We start from the raw sequence: 16,256 nt of genomic DNA on the forward strand, positions 1-16,256 counted from the left end.
TTATTGTTTTTTAATAAAATGTCATTGTAGTGAATTATTATGTATATACATATAGGTATTTGCATCAGTATAACAATTATATTTTCTATACAGCTTATGGACATTAAAAATTCGATAGATTTGGTTACACTTAAAATAATTAAAAAACCATTATTAAAATTTAAAAATATTTTTATAAAAATTTTGGATTAATTTTTTACCAAAAAAAAAAAATAATACTCAATAATAAAAGTATTGTGGATTACTAAGTTTAAATTCTGTATTATGTAATATTTTAGCAATAAGAATTAAATTTATTTAAATATAATCGGAAAAAGTTGGTAGAGAAAAATTGCATAATTCCGGCAGGACTGTACAAATTCCCAAAAGCAGGACTGTGTAAATTTACTTCGAAAACTACAACACCATTTCACACTTCATAAATCTGGTCAGCCTATAGATATTTAAATATGAATGATGCACACTACCCTTAACTTAACCCTTTATACAAAAAAAATTTGCAATAATTGAACCTAATTAATATTGTACCTGACCATTGGTACCTGGTTATGGCATGAGTCATTTAACAGAAATATCTCGGGTTCAAACCCCGTTCAGGTCACTATAACAGTTATATTCAATATTATAACTTAATATACAATACTTACATATGTATATAATATACAAGTAATTTTCATATATTTTTCAATATTAAGAACTAAGTAAAGTAAACAATAAATATAAATAACCTTAAATATATGATGTAAAAAAAAAACTACAGCAGAATAGTCACCCACCTAGTTAAAACTCTACGTGACGCAATGAAACTGGGACTTGACTATCTATGATATCAGGCACAAGTTCTATGCTCTTCCTGGGAGTGAAGAAGGAAAAAAAAATTTACATTGTAATAATTGAAATTTTTATTTTTTATACGAACATTTTTTATTACGTCAAAATTTTACGTCCAACTTTTTGTGTTTATAACAAAAATAGAAAGCATATATGTATAACTTTATTTTATTCTACTACTTGTATTAGAAAATAGAAATAATTTACAAAATTTAATCAAATATAATAAAAACTTTCTAAAATTTTCTTAACTATTGGAAAATTTTTCTGAAACTTGAGAAATCAAAGAAGACTTTAAAGTACTTTAGCATTTTGTATCCGAATCTTATATATATATAAAATGTAATATACACATTTATATTTATATTTTTACTTATATAAAATTCTTGTTTATATCGAAAATAATTATAAAACAAAAATGTAAAGAAAAATAGTAAATTCTGTGTATGGCTACCATTTTTTCTTCATTTTATTCTTTTTTATTTTTATTTTTTCATTTTAATTAATGTTTGCTTCAATTTTCCATATTTACTTTAACCCTCATTTGTATATATACATGTACATTATGTATGTGTATGCATGTGTGAATAAGAAAATTATATTTACTTTTCTTTCCACCTAGTTTGACATTTATTAACCTTTACCCTTTTATATTGTTTATTTGTTTTCTCATATTTGTACATGTGTATGGTGTTAATTAAATATTTTATAAGTATTTATATATATTTGTACACTGTACATGTATATATGTACATTGTATATGTATCTATGTAATTTGAAATATAGGAAAATTTTCTTAATAAGGATTTTCTTTCTTCTATGTATGTATCTATATATGTATACGTATGTATGTATGTAGTAATAAAACTGTTATTATGCCATTTGAAAACGGAAAAGAATTTTTTTTTTTGTTTACATATTTTTGTTTGTTCTTGTTTTGATTTTTTTTTTTAATTTTTTTGTTTTTTTTTAATTTTTATTTAACAATTATTATTGTTTAATAATTAATTAAGTAAGTATTATGTAAATATGCTTAAGGATATTATTGTTTATTAAATAATTTTAAAATATTTACTTGAAAATTATAAATATGTAATAATTATCAAAGAAAAATATAAAATTATATACTTGAACGAACGTAATATCAAATTCATACTACATAAAAATATTTCTATGGTAATAAGAGAAAACTTCTTAAGCACACGTGAGAAAAAAATCACTAAGTAGTGATAGTGTTATTGAAAAATTTACGCAATTCAAATTTTATATAATAAACAAAAATTTCGTTTCAAATTCAGACAATTTTATGAAGTAATTACAAAAAAATGTTGATGTGATCAGAACATAACTAACCGCGTAGTGTGTATTCCCTAGTTTAGCGAAAGTCCTACAGTAGCTCCGAATTCCCTGAAAACTTTACCCGTTAGCTTTGGTAACAACCAGAACTCAAATATCAAATTATAAAAAATTCCATCAATCCGTTCCGTAGATATTAAATGAAAATGTAAAATTATATTGAGTCTGTTAAACGAATCTATAGACTTGCCGGAAAGACAAACGTACAAGTCTGTTAAGAAAAGTTAAGAGAATGATTCCAAAATTTTCCTTGATCTAAATTATTGTAATCTTAAATGGTTTCAATATTGTTATAAAATCATAATAATTTTTTTTGAAAAAATCAAACATTGTGTTAAACTCACATACTTGTTCTTATCAAATTAAAATTTCTTTAAATGATTAAAATCATTCTAAATTGTAAAAAATTTTTTTGTTTTTGATATTTTTCTTAAATTTCAAATTTTTTAAATAATCTCTTTTTCATTCTTAATTCGAATATTCAAGAGAAATTTGAATGAAGTTTTCATTATAATTAGAATTTGTATATCACCAATATAAACAACAGATATGTACACTTCACAGGCTTCAATTTACATGTGAAATTTGAAATTAACACATATCATATAGGTACCATGTGTTTGTATGAATATTTGAATAGATTTATGCTCAAACAATAACATTGAAGGTAAACAAAAATAAATTTTAATCTGATTTTGTATTGGTCTGCATATATATTATGTATATATATAATTATAATTACATAAAATTTATTGTGTACATGAACTATATTTTCTAAACATAGTATATAACAGCATGCATGCAAATTTACTATGAATCATGTCATATAAATTTACTGATATTTACACATATATTTACTAACTTAAGATGTACGAACTAAATTCAATGTTGAAATTATCTTTTGTTTCCTCAATAGGTATTGTATACATTTTGAATTAATGAAGTATATAGATCGTAAACTGATAGAAATTTGTATTATTGTCTATATGTTTTACTAATTATAATTATATTGTGTGTTATATATAATGTTAAATTTAAGAATAATTTCAATAATTTTGTCATAACGTCCATATTGAATTCATATAGTGATTCGTGAAAGGAACATCGAAGTATATATACTATATTACACACTATAGTACACAATATATTTGGTTAAAAAGAGCATTAAAGCAATTCTTGTTGTTTTCGTATTTTCGAATTTAACCAATTTTTTCAAAATTGAAATTATATTTGTGTATGTAAATTTTTGCATATTGGAATCAATATGGGAATTTGTACACGAACACAGGATTTAATGAAAAGTAAATACAATTGATAGGCAAAAACCTTATAGAAATCGCTTGTAATTAGTTAAAGATGAAAAATAGACCACCTTTTCATAGGTTTTTTTAAAACAAATATAAAATAAATTTTAATTTGAGTAACTAAGTTGTTAAGAAAAAAATTAAAGTTATTCTCTTCACTTGCAATACAAAAAACTAAATTTAATTTTAGAAATTTTCTAAAATCCTGTATTGATTTTATTTATTATCATGAGTTTTCATTACAACAAAACTTTTATTGAAAAGAAAAATTATATTCTTCATCTATTCTAAATAAGTCTATTTATTTTTTTTTTTTGCAAACAATTTCAAAAAAGTTGAAGTTTTACCATCATGGTTATCATTATTATTAAGTATATATACTCTTCTTTATTTAATACATAGTGGATATTATACAATCTGTCGGTGTTCACTGATATCTGAAAAAAAAAAAAAAATTATCCATTATCTTGCTGTTTCCTATTAAGCTTTCATACAAAAATTCACATTTTATTGGTATATGAACTTAATAGCGTGTTTCATTTAATAATCTTGATTTCTCATTGAATAAATGTACTATACAATGTTGTATGAGAGAGATGAATATATAGTAGAAAAAGCGGAAAAGGAAAATCTAAAAAGAAAAGCAATTAAAAATAAACAACAATTCCATAGAAAAATAATTTTTTGTTTTACTTTTTTGTTTTTCTATTTTTTTAGAGAAAAACCATTAAAAGAAAAAGTTTTCCAATCACGAATGAATATGTCTGTAACATGTACAAGTTTTTCGATCTTTTATGAATTAAAAAACTGAATTAACAAAAAAAAAAAACTAAAGAAAAAATATATATTTTAATTTTGACTATCTAGACTGACTACTCTATGATACCAATTGTCTTAGACAGCGTTCAATCATTCAATATTTTACATTGATTTTGTTTGATTAGGTTTGAATGTCATTCTATGTTTGATCGAACAAAGTTTTCGGATGATTACACATTGAATTTTCATCTAATTTTCAAAAGATTTAACAAAATTCATGCGAAATGTTTGATATGTACTTAAAAACTGCCTTAGACAATATCGTAACGTTTCGCAACAAAGGACAAATTTTTTTTTATTTTTATTTTATTGCAGCTAAGAAAGTAATTCCTATCTAGCAATTCTTCTGAAATGAAATGGGGTTTATGGGTGCATCGTTCACTGATGAGCTTCCATCATGTTGTTTTGTTTAGTCAATGAGTTCAAGTGGTCTCGTGCGTTTCGGGCATCTTGGAAAACATCCAATAGTTGTAGAATCTGGGTATTGTTATGTTGGAATAATCTTGCTTGATGGTTAGTTGCATGTTTTATTATGTCCTCTTTGACTGTTCGTACATTCAGGTCTCGATGCAGAATATTATTAATTACGTATCAGGGCGCATTAGCAATGATTCTGAGAACTTTGTTTTGAAAGGTCTGTATGACTTTAATGTTTCTATCTTTGATACAACCCCAAAGCGGAATACAGTAAGTTAATACAGGCATGAGAATCTGGTTATAGAGCAAAGGTTTATTATGAATATTGAGCTCAGAGTGCCTTCTCAGCTGCCAATACATCCTTCCAAGTTTGATATTCATTTTCGATTTCAGCATTATTAAGATTAAAATAAATTAAACGAAGACTTCTATCAAATAATTACAAAAGACACAATTTTTGTTTTGTACCCCTAAAAGTATGCAATTTTTAATTAATTAAAATTTCTATATTTTCGAAGTTGTGTCCAAAACAATAATTCCTTTTTCATTATTTTTTACATTCTAAAATATTAAAGTAAGATATATGAACCCATTTAATATTATATTCAGTTGCTTTATAAATGGAATTGATTATATATAACAATTTTATACTCGTATATATGAAGAAATTCTATATTGAACATTAGTACATTGAAAATAGGAAAAGAACATAAAAAAAAGAAAAGAATTGAAACTCTTTATTTATTCATGAAACTTTTATTAAAAACTTTTTATTTATTCATTCTACAATAATAAGGGTTCAAAAATTTTAACTATGTTAAATGATTGATAAGTGAAAATAATATTAAAGCAGGCGCTTCAAATAATGTCCTTAATTATAGACCTATTTTGTTGTTAGTTTGTTTTTTTTTGTTTTTATTCGGTTTATTTTCAATTCTAATTCAAATTGATTTGTTTATTTCGTGTTTCGAATAATTTTATATTGATTAAATTTAATGTGGATAATATATCCAACACTTCTTATTAATTTCAAATACTTTATTACAAAAATAAGTAAAAAATTTTCTAATTTCAAATATTCTTTTCGCATTTATTCACCAAAATAAAGTTGTAGTATTTGCCAAGTAAATATTTAATCTACGCGTAGTTTAACAGTTTAAAATAGCAGAAAACTACAAAATAAAAAATGTTACTCTATGGATAGGTTTCTGGCGAATAGAGAAATTATTGCTTATATTTACAAAATTTTTGTGTAAAAAATAATTTTGTCCATCAAGAAATTTAAAGAAGTACTTTTGATCCACTAAATTTTTTGGATCAATAAATTCCAAAAATTTTTAAAAATATATTTTGTAAGCCAAATATAATTGTTATTCATTTTTTTTTCTCGTAATTACTGCAGCTCCCTTGTGAGTTTTGTATTATATAAGAATAGACCCTCTTTGAGTAACCTCTTAATTAAAACTCCTAAGCTTTTTCTGTTTTCCATAGATAGGGTACCTTATTTTAAATATTGATGAACAATAAAAACTAAAAACTTTCTCTTACTAAGACCTGTTAGGAATGTTATTTAAAATAATGAAAACTAAATTTCAAATTGAATTTTAATGTAGAATTAAATTTAAAAATGATTAATTTATAATTGAACCTTAATTGTTTAAAAATGGCAAATTTATTTGCTAAAAATAATGTTCAATTCTTTATTAATAATTTATTTGTTTAATTTTTTCATTATCCAAAAATTTATTTCGAAACTTTTATACTTGGTTAAAATTATGACAATATCAACGATTTCATTCAATTTTTCTTAAATGAATTAAAAAATGCTTAAAAAAACTTTTAGTTTTCTCCTGAAAACTAAATTAGGTCGAAGTATAACTTTTATTTTCAATTCGTTTATGAATAAAATATTTAAGAGTCATTAAATATTTCAAGTACTTTTTTAATTTACTCACTGATTAATAAATTTTTTTTTGTTTCTGGTCTATTATTTTATAACTTAGGGTTTCGTTTAAAATTTAATTAGGTAACTAACTATATATACTGTTTATTAACTTAAAGAAATATTTTAAATATTTAATTTGTTTAAATTATAAGCCTTAAATTTAATTGTTATATTGTTAGTGAAATATTGTACAAAAATATAAAATGAGTTCGTTTACGAAATTCTTCAGGAAATTTACGAATTTTAAAAATGTATTATTGCTATGAAATGTGATATCTTTCTTCTCTTACTATTTGAGTCATGTTTGCAATTATTTGCCATTTGCAACAAATTTTCCATTTATCTTTAAAATCTACAAATCCACAAGAACCTGCAAATAGTAAATCAACTATATAAATAAAAATCTTCATGTGCCTCATAAATTGCTACACTATTAATACGATCACTATCAAATTTTCTTTAGAAAAATCCCGTGATCATTTCTTGTAGAAAAAAATTTTAAAAAACCTGTCGATTCAGATATTAATAGCAACTCCTTTTTCACGTCCCAAAAATTTAAAGTCGACAATAGACGTAGTTTGTCTTTATTAATAACTACACAATACTAATTGGATTGGATAAATATGTAACTTTGGGAAGTTGTTCTGGAAAATCACGTGATAATTTAAAAAAAAGGAATAGGGATATAAGTTGGATCAACTTATATGTCCAATAAGCTTTATCAACTTGTGTGATCTTGACCAACGTGATCAACTCACATAATCATCTCCCATTACATTAACAAAATGCATGACCAACATGAATGACCAACATGCATGATCAACATGCATGACCAACATACATGATCAACATGCATGACCACTATGCATGACCAACATGTATGACCAACATGCATGACCAACATGCATGACCAGCATACATGACCAACATGTGTGACCAACGTCACTTCCTCCCTTCTGAGATCACGAGATTTGCTAATTTTCTAAAATTTTCTTCTATAAATTCTGAGCACGTTCAATGAATATCAACAAAATATTTGCACTTGAGAGAATGGAGCGGAATGGAATACTATTACTCAATCGTATAACCTTTGAATGGTCATTAATCTTCGACTTTTTTTCTCGTAAATTTAAATTTTTTCTGATATTTATTTGGAAATTAGTAAGTAAAAAATTATTAAAAACAAAATTTTCTTTGATTTTTTTTTATCTTCATTGAAAATTTAAATTAAAAATCCACTACCAATTTAATATTTTACAAAAATATATTCCACAAACCCGGACTTCCTAAGAAAAAAAATAATTTTATTATATTATTTCCAAAAATTTTCATAATTTTCTGTAAATGACGTCATAACCAAAAATTTACTTATTAGTAAATTATTAAATTTATAATATGAATGCATTTATAATGTTGAATGAAAATAAATTTCAAATATTGTAAATTTTTAATCAATATTTCGTAATTATATGTAAAATACATTAGATAATATTTTTGTTGTATACACTTTTATATACTTATTATTTTCATTCTAGTGATTAACTTTAATTGATAATTCATTTTCTCTTTTCTTCTCATTTCAGTTATATAAGTAATATACGTAAAATAATCAACTATAACTATTAGGATACCAACAATATTAAGTGTATGTAATATTTTTTGTTATACTTAATTTATTATATATAAAAATGTGTTCATATATAAACGTAAAATATAGATAAATGCTTTTATATAACTTAATAAATTTTAATTATATATATAAAATAATAATATGATTGTATATTTAAATTGCATATATAATTAAATATATTCATATTATATACAATTATGCGTATATATTAATATTTATTATGATATTATTTTAATACTAAATAAAAATTGATTAAAATAAATCATTTATAACTTAATTTTATTAATTGAAAATGTGTGTATGTATTAACTTACATAATAATATTGTTCATTAATGAAAAAACAAAAAAAAAATAAAAATAAATGTAAATTAAAATAAATAAAATTAAAATATAGTAAATTTTTCTTCGATAAATTAATTAATTATTTACATTATCTCATCATATTTAAATAAAAATTAAAATTGATGTATAAATAATATTTAATATATATAATAGACTTACATGACCACATATTATATAATAAATCTATTTGTAATAAAACATTTTATCTTTTCGTTTTTAACTGCGTAAGTCACCACTATAACAGTTTTGGCTAATTCAACATTTAGGTGTAAAGTGACATTTTAGAAATTTTCGTAAGGCATTAATTGCTTTCGATTTTGTAGGTTACCATCTTCCATTAATCCTTGTTATTTTTTGGTTTTGACTGATGGCAGTTTTTCCCATTTGAATTTAGCTACATTATATATTTTTCTAACTGAGGCGGATTTAATTACAAAAAACTTAAGAATATAACTCAATTCGTATTACTTAGGTATTGTTGTAGTTTGTTGTCATAACTGGTTCGAATCTGTTGCCAAAATAAAATAAGTATAGTGAGCGTTTATGCACCACAATGAATGAATAAAAAATTTTGTAATGTATACTGTCATAATTATCTTGTGTGGTATCTATAATACCAAAAAAGCAAATTTATTGACCATAGACTTAATATTTTTACACATATTCAGTTGTATATAAATACATAGGATGTATGATACACAGAGAAAAAAATAGCAATCAGTTAATAAAAAAAGTATTTTATCCCTTTAATAAACAAAAAAACTATTGCATATAGTCAAAAAAAAATATGGTGAGAAAAGCAACAACTAAAAAGTACGAAATATTTTTCATTTATTTAAAAAAGAGTTGAATTTAATATCCTTTGAATATAGTACACAATCAATGAATTAAAAACTGTAAAATAATGACTATGTAAAAGTTGTTAAAGGGCTTATGTAATAAAGCCTTTGAATAAATAAACAATGGATATAAAAAAAACTTTGAAGTTTAATGAAATGAGAAAAAATAAAGAATAATTAAAAACACAAACAAAATCATGGAAAAATATTAAAAAATTTTTTTTTAATTTTTTTATTTTTAGTCGGTTAGGACCACCAAAGATAAATAAATAATTTATGTACAGTTATGAGTAAATGTTTTGAGTAATTTGTTATTTATTTAGAGTCCCTGTATGTACTAAAAATAAAAAGTTTTAATAGTGATTTATTTTCTGGAGATTTTCGTATATGAAAATTAAATAAGAAGATATATAGAAAAAAATATTTTTAAAATTAGTGTACTCGTAATATTGCAACGAATAAAAATTATTATTCCGCATTTATCAAATTTTATTTTTTAAGCATTATAATAGTTATATAATATATAGAGTATCACAAAAAATATCTCAAACAATTTTCACTAATGTTTTTGAGAATAGTTACAATATCAACCAACTCAACTGTACCAATAGTAGTATGGTATAATTACTTAGTATGGTATAATACTAAGCTACTCTCAAAATCATACAATCATTTAAAAAAGAACACTCAACTATTAACGATCAATTAATTAAAAATTCGGACGCTCTCACTCGCCTAATTGAAAATAATTTATAGAGTAACTTTAAAATATTTCTCTTTCAAATTGTTTTTGCAATAACAAAACTAAAAATTAATCCTCCCTCTTTAAATGTTTATGAAAACAAAATTCTCTCTATTCACAATTTACCTTTAGTGAGAAAATATCGTAATATCAAAACTCTCTATTAATTGTAGACGATTTAATGACATAATTTTTATAATAATAAAAATTATGCTGCGTGGTGTGGGAACCCTTAAATAATAAATTTATAAAAAACTTAATACATAATATTTATTTACATATGTATTTAAATTTTAAATGATTATGTATAAGCGTAAAAAAATAATTGAAATAATATAATAAATAAAACAGATAGATTTAACAATGAAGTACCCATTTAAAATAAATCATTTTTTTGCTATACTTATATACAAATTGCAATAATGTAAAATATATTATGTAAGCAAATACATATACTTAATTACAATTTTACCAATATTATTTTATTCAACAATTTAATTAAAATTTAAAGTTTACATAATTAATAAAAAAAATAAAATAAAATAAACAAAAAATTCACATAAATGTTTAATTTATGCAAAAAAAGACAAAAAAAATTTCATAAATAAATAAAATTTAAATAAAAATTAAAATCATGAAAGAAAAATAAAACAATTAAAACATTTTAATTAATTATAAATTTTGTTACCTATATAAAGTTACAAATTAATAAAAAAATTAATAATAAAAATTGTATTTATTACTTACTAATTTTTTATTATAATTTTTGATTTTTTAAAAATTTTTTTGTACTTATTTTACAAATTATTGTTTTGTTTTTTTATATAACAATTAATTATATTTTATTTTCAAACGATATTAAATTATAAAATTAATTAATTATTTTATTTTTAATTTAGCGTCAATTTAGATATTCAATTAATACATTGGGAAGTATAGAGGAATATTAAAATCATAACCAGAAGCATTTACACAAATAAAAATCATCTATAAAGTTATTGAACAAAAAAAAAAAAAAAAACTAAATATAAATAAATTTTAGTAATTAGTGTTAATAGAAAATAATAAGACCATTGAAATAAAATATACAATAAATAATTCCTAAAGAAGTATTATTAATATTTCATATTTAAAAGAACAAGTGAAAATATTTATTGAAAAATGCAATAATAATTTTGAAATAAACACAGAAAATTTAAAATATCTACTATTTAAAATAGTAAGAGAACGGTAACACAGAATAATATGTTAGTGAATAAGTAACACTATATTTGTAATATTAATAATTATTTTTTCTTTCGTTGCTAAAAAAAACTAATATAAAAATTTAATTTCACGAAAATTTTTAATTCCTTAATTGTGTTTAATCAATAATGATTTGCTTAAATATTTTTATTATATTTGCAAATTTAAGAACCTTATAGCCAATTCAATATTTTATATGGAATTTTTCATATAATTTTAAGTTTTTGTTAAATAAAAGTGTGTTTTTTAAAAGAATTTCTATAAAATATACAGTATGTACAATAAAATTATTTTGCATAATTACAAATATTTAAAATATAATTTGCTGCTATTCATTTTTTATAATATTTTTATAAATAATTTTTAAAATATTTTATTTTTTTTTTTTCGTGAATGTAAAAAATTGTACATTTGTATTACAAAACTTTATTTTCGCTTCTAAACCAAAAAAAAAAAATAATTTTTTTTTACGGAAAAAAAAGGAAATAAAATTTTTTTAATAATAATGAAAAAAATGTTATCAATAAATAATAGAAGACGAAAAATTCGTTATAAATGCATATCATTGCATTTTATATCACATAATAAAAATAATTTAGCATTAATATTATTTATAACAATAATATTAATAATTAATAATAATTTTATAATATTAGCTAATGGTTTAACACGTAATAATAATATTAATAATAATAATTTAAAAATGTTCAATAGTAATACAAATTTAAATAATAATCATAATAATTTACAGTATACTAATAATATTAGTAATAATAATAATAATAATAATGATTTAAGTTTTAGTGATACATTTCATTCTTTAAGTAATCTTAATAAAAATAATAATAATGTCGATGGTAATTTACATACAAATAATATACAAAGACATTCACATAGTCAACATAATAATATTATAAATAATAATAATAATAATAATAATTATAATAATATAAGTAATAATCGTAATAATAATAACAATAATAATAATATGGATATTAATAATTATAGTATTATTAATTCAAAACAATTTAATAGTCAAATTCCTACATCAATATCAACAATAACGAATTTGAATGATAATATTAGCTCTAATAATAATAATCGTAATAGCAATAATAATAACAATAACAATAATAATAGTAATGGTGCAACAAATAACTATAATAATAATAATAATAATGTTATTAATAACAGTAATTCATATCATCAGACAACTGATTGTATATCAAAATGGAAAAGTGGTAAACAAACAGTAGAATGTATTGATAAATCATTAATACGTATACCAGAGAATATTGATCCACAAACACAAGTATTAGATATGTCCGGTAATAATTTGCAAAATTTAGCTAATGAACAATTTTTACGTGCATCATTATTAAATTTACAAAAATTGTATTTAAGAAATTGTAAAATTGGTGAAATACAACCAGAAACATTTAAAGGTTTAACAAATTTAGTTGATTTAGATTTATCACATAATCTATTAGTAATAATACCATCGAATGCATTGAGTTATATACCATCATTACGTGATTTAACATTAGCATCAAATCATATACATAAAATTGATAGTCATTCATTTCGTAATACACCAAGTTTACAGAAATTAGATTTATCACATTGTGATATACAAACGATAGCACCACAAGCATTTGAAGGTTTAGAATCTTTGGTCTCATTAAAATTAAATGGTAATAAATTATCAGAATTGAGACCAAGAACAATTGAAACACTATCAAAATTACATGGTATTGAATTACATGATAATCCATGGTTATGTGATTGTCGATTAAGAGCAACAAAAATATGGTTAACTGAAAATAATATTCCATATCCGGTTGCACCAATGTGTAGTGGTGGACCAGAACGTATTATTGATCGTACATTTGCTGATTTACAAGTTGATGATTTTGCATGTCGACCTGATATGTTACCAGTTGTTCGTTATGTTGAAGCTACAATGGGTGAAAATGCAACAATATTATGTAGAACATCAGCAATACCCGCTGCTCAAGTTAATTGGTATTGGAATGGAAGATTGCTTGTTAACGGTAGTACATTTAGTGCTTACCAAAAAGTTTATTTGTTTGAAGATGGACAATTTGAAAAGAAATCAAAATTAGTTTTAACTAATGCTCAAGAAACTGATTCAAGTGAATTTTATTGTGTTGCAGAAAATCGTGCTGGTACTGCTGAAGCAAATTTTACATTACATGTTAGTATGCGGCCTGCTGGTATAGCATCATTTGGAAGCGGACAAATTGTAGGATTGAGTGCAGCTTTAGTGATATTAATATTAGTAATTTTATTAGTAATATTATTTATGCTTGTAAGATTGAAAAGGCAACCATTTGTTGAAAGTAAAACCCCAAATCATTTGGAAGTTATCACATCAGTGAATCATTCAAATACAATAACAAGTAAAACTCAACCTCCATCAGCCCAAAATAATGGTGGAACACAAAATTTAGTTGTTGCCAATGGTAGTATTCCGAATCATATTAGTGCATCAGATGCAGATCAGAAACATCATCATGGTCAAGTGAACCCTATGAGTAATGAATCAAAATTAGCTAACCCTGTACAAAAACCACCTAGATTGACTGATTTACCATATACAACATCAAATTATGATACCAGTGGCAGTATAATTAATAATTCAAATTGTTTTGTATCACCCACAGCCTCAGCTGGAAATAATCCAGATTTAATAAATGATACTAAAAGATTTGGTAGTGAAGAGTTTACAGATTTAAAAATTCCAGCTGTCTTAACTAGTGGGATTAATTTAACAGATCCTTCCGTTGAATTACCTGGAAGTGGAGAATATTCTAGAGCTGGTGGCTGTGATTCATTATATCCATCAGGATTATGGGAATCAAATAGTACAGCAACAACTTTACTTGAAGATGCATTTCTAAAACGTGCAACTAGTACAACATTAACGGGTTATAGTTCTTATACTGATAAAACTCCCATTATGGATGATAACGCATCATCACAAATGTATGATTTACAAGAACGTTTAAGTTCAGCGTCTGATTATTTTAGTAGAACATTCCCCCGAACACATTTTCAAGCAATGAATTCATCAACGGCAATGGGTGCTATAGGTACATCAACATCATCAGCTGTTAGTGGTTTAACATCATCTTCATCTACAGCTACAACGACAACAATGCTTAACAATTGTAGCGATAGTGGTAGTAATTTATTAAATCATCAATTGAATAACTCAATAACATCAAATATTAATTCAAATATAACAACAAATAACACCGGTGGTTATCCATCTGATTATGGTTTACCATTGGTACCTGGAGCTGAAACTCAAATAAATCATCAAATGAATCATCCGTTGTATCAGCAACAACAGCAGCAGTCGCAACAACAACAACATCAGTTCAACAACAACAACAACAACAACAATAACACAAGTAATAGTTTTAATAATAGTTCGAATAGTTTAAATAGTAATAATAGTTCTAATTCTAATAATAATTTAAAAAATAACGGTACCGTTGCTAGCATGGTTGGTCTAATAAATTCAAGAACAAATGATCAACAACAGTATCAGCAACAACACTTTGGACAACATCCAACAACAACAAATACGGCAACATTATCACATCATCAACAACAGATACAGCATCAACAACAACAGCAGCAACATCTTACATCATCAGGAAGTAGTGGTCAAATATTACCAAATGGTATGCCAGTAAATGCAAAAACAATAAGAGTATGGCAAAAAGGTGGTGTACCAGTTTTACCACCGGTAACTGCCTTAAAACGTGCATTAATTAGTAGTAGTCGTAATTCACCAGATGAAGGTTATCAAGAGGGGTGCGGGACTGATGTATAAATAATTTAATATTAATTATATATAGTTTATATAAATTCTAAAAACAAATAAAATATTTAAAAAATTTTTTTTTCAAAATTTATAATTACTTTTAAAATTCAAATTTTGTTGGGTTTGTCTTTATTTTGATTTATATAATTAGAATTAATTAATAAAAAAAAAATTTAATTTTAATTTTTTTTTTATTCAAATTTTGTATAAATTAAAAAATGAGAACTAAATGATAATAATATTTGTAACTAGAATATAAACAATAGTTATAAATTATATAGGTAAGAAAACAAATTATTCTTGATTATTGTACAAAATTCTAACAAATTTATTTTGTTTCCAATAAATTGAAAATTTTAATTATTAGTTGATGTTTCTTTAAAAATAATCAATATTCCAGATTCTATGAAAATCAATTGAAAGTTTTTTACTCGTTTCATATTTCTGCAATAAAACACCAGCTAAAATTTTTTTAATTCAAAAATTTGGATTTCTTTTGTTGAAGTTTACAAGTTCTTAGAAAAAATAGATGACTTTTAATTCTCCAATTAATTCAAAAATTTAATTTTTATCAAAAGTTCTAAGTAACATTATTGTTACTTAGAATTTTATCGTTTATTTTATTTCTTTTACGTATAAAAATTTTTCATTATTTTAATAATTTGGTAAAAATACTTAATCATTTCGAATTGTTACTTAAAATTTACATAATTATATTAAAAAAATAAAAAAAGAAAATGGCGATAATAATCTCTTACTTTATAAAATCTTTTATTTTATTTTATTACTTATTTTTAACATTAAAAAAAAAATAAGGAAAAATGTTATGTGATAGTATATAAAAAAAAAAAAAAACAATTAATAATATTATTTTAATTTTTTTACTACAAAAAACAAAAACGAAAAAAAAGTAAAAAAAAAAAAAT

The 16,256-nt window shown here is 22.8% G+C and overlaps 1 protein-coding gene and 1 long non-coding RNA gene across 2 annotated transcripts in view; both read left to right on the plus strand.

The window, feature by feature from the left end:
• LOC129608537 (uncharacterized) overlaps positions 1-11,392 on the plus strand; it is a 33,257-nt gene extending 21,865 nt beyond the window's left edge. The window contains exons 2-3 of the long non-coding RNA XR_008696895.1: positions 8,256-8,317; positions 11,126-11,392. This is a non-coding gene — a long non-coding RNA (uncharacterized LOC129608537). The remainder of the gene's footprint in view (positions 1-8,255; positions 8,318-11,125) is intronic.
• Positions 11,393-12,483: 1,091 nt separating this feature from the next.
• On the plus strand, positions 12,484-15,648 carry LOC129608386 (uncharacterized; the record flags this gene model as incomplete). Its single annotated transcript, XM_055519870.1, has 1 exon — positions 12,484-15,648. A coding segment is annotated over one exon (2,856 nt), but the record flags the coding sequence as incomplete, so codon positions are not given.
• Positions 15,649-16,256: the final 608 nt, after the last annotated feature.

Source organism: Condylostylus longicornis, unplaced genomic scaffold (genome assembly GCF_029603195.1).
Source record: "Condylostylus longicornis isolate FDR11 unplaced genomic scaffold, ASM2960319v2 ptg000031l, whole genome shotgun sequence".
Lineage (NCBI taxonomy): Eukaryota > Metazoa > Arthropoda > Insecta > Diptera > Dolichopodidae > Condylostylus > Condylostylus longicornis.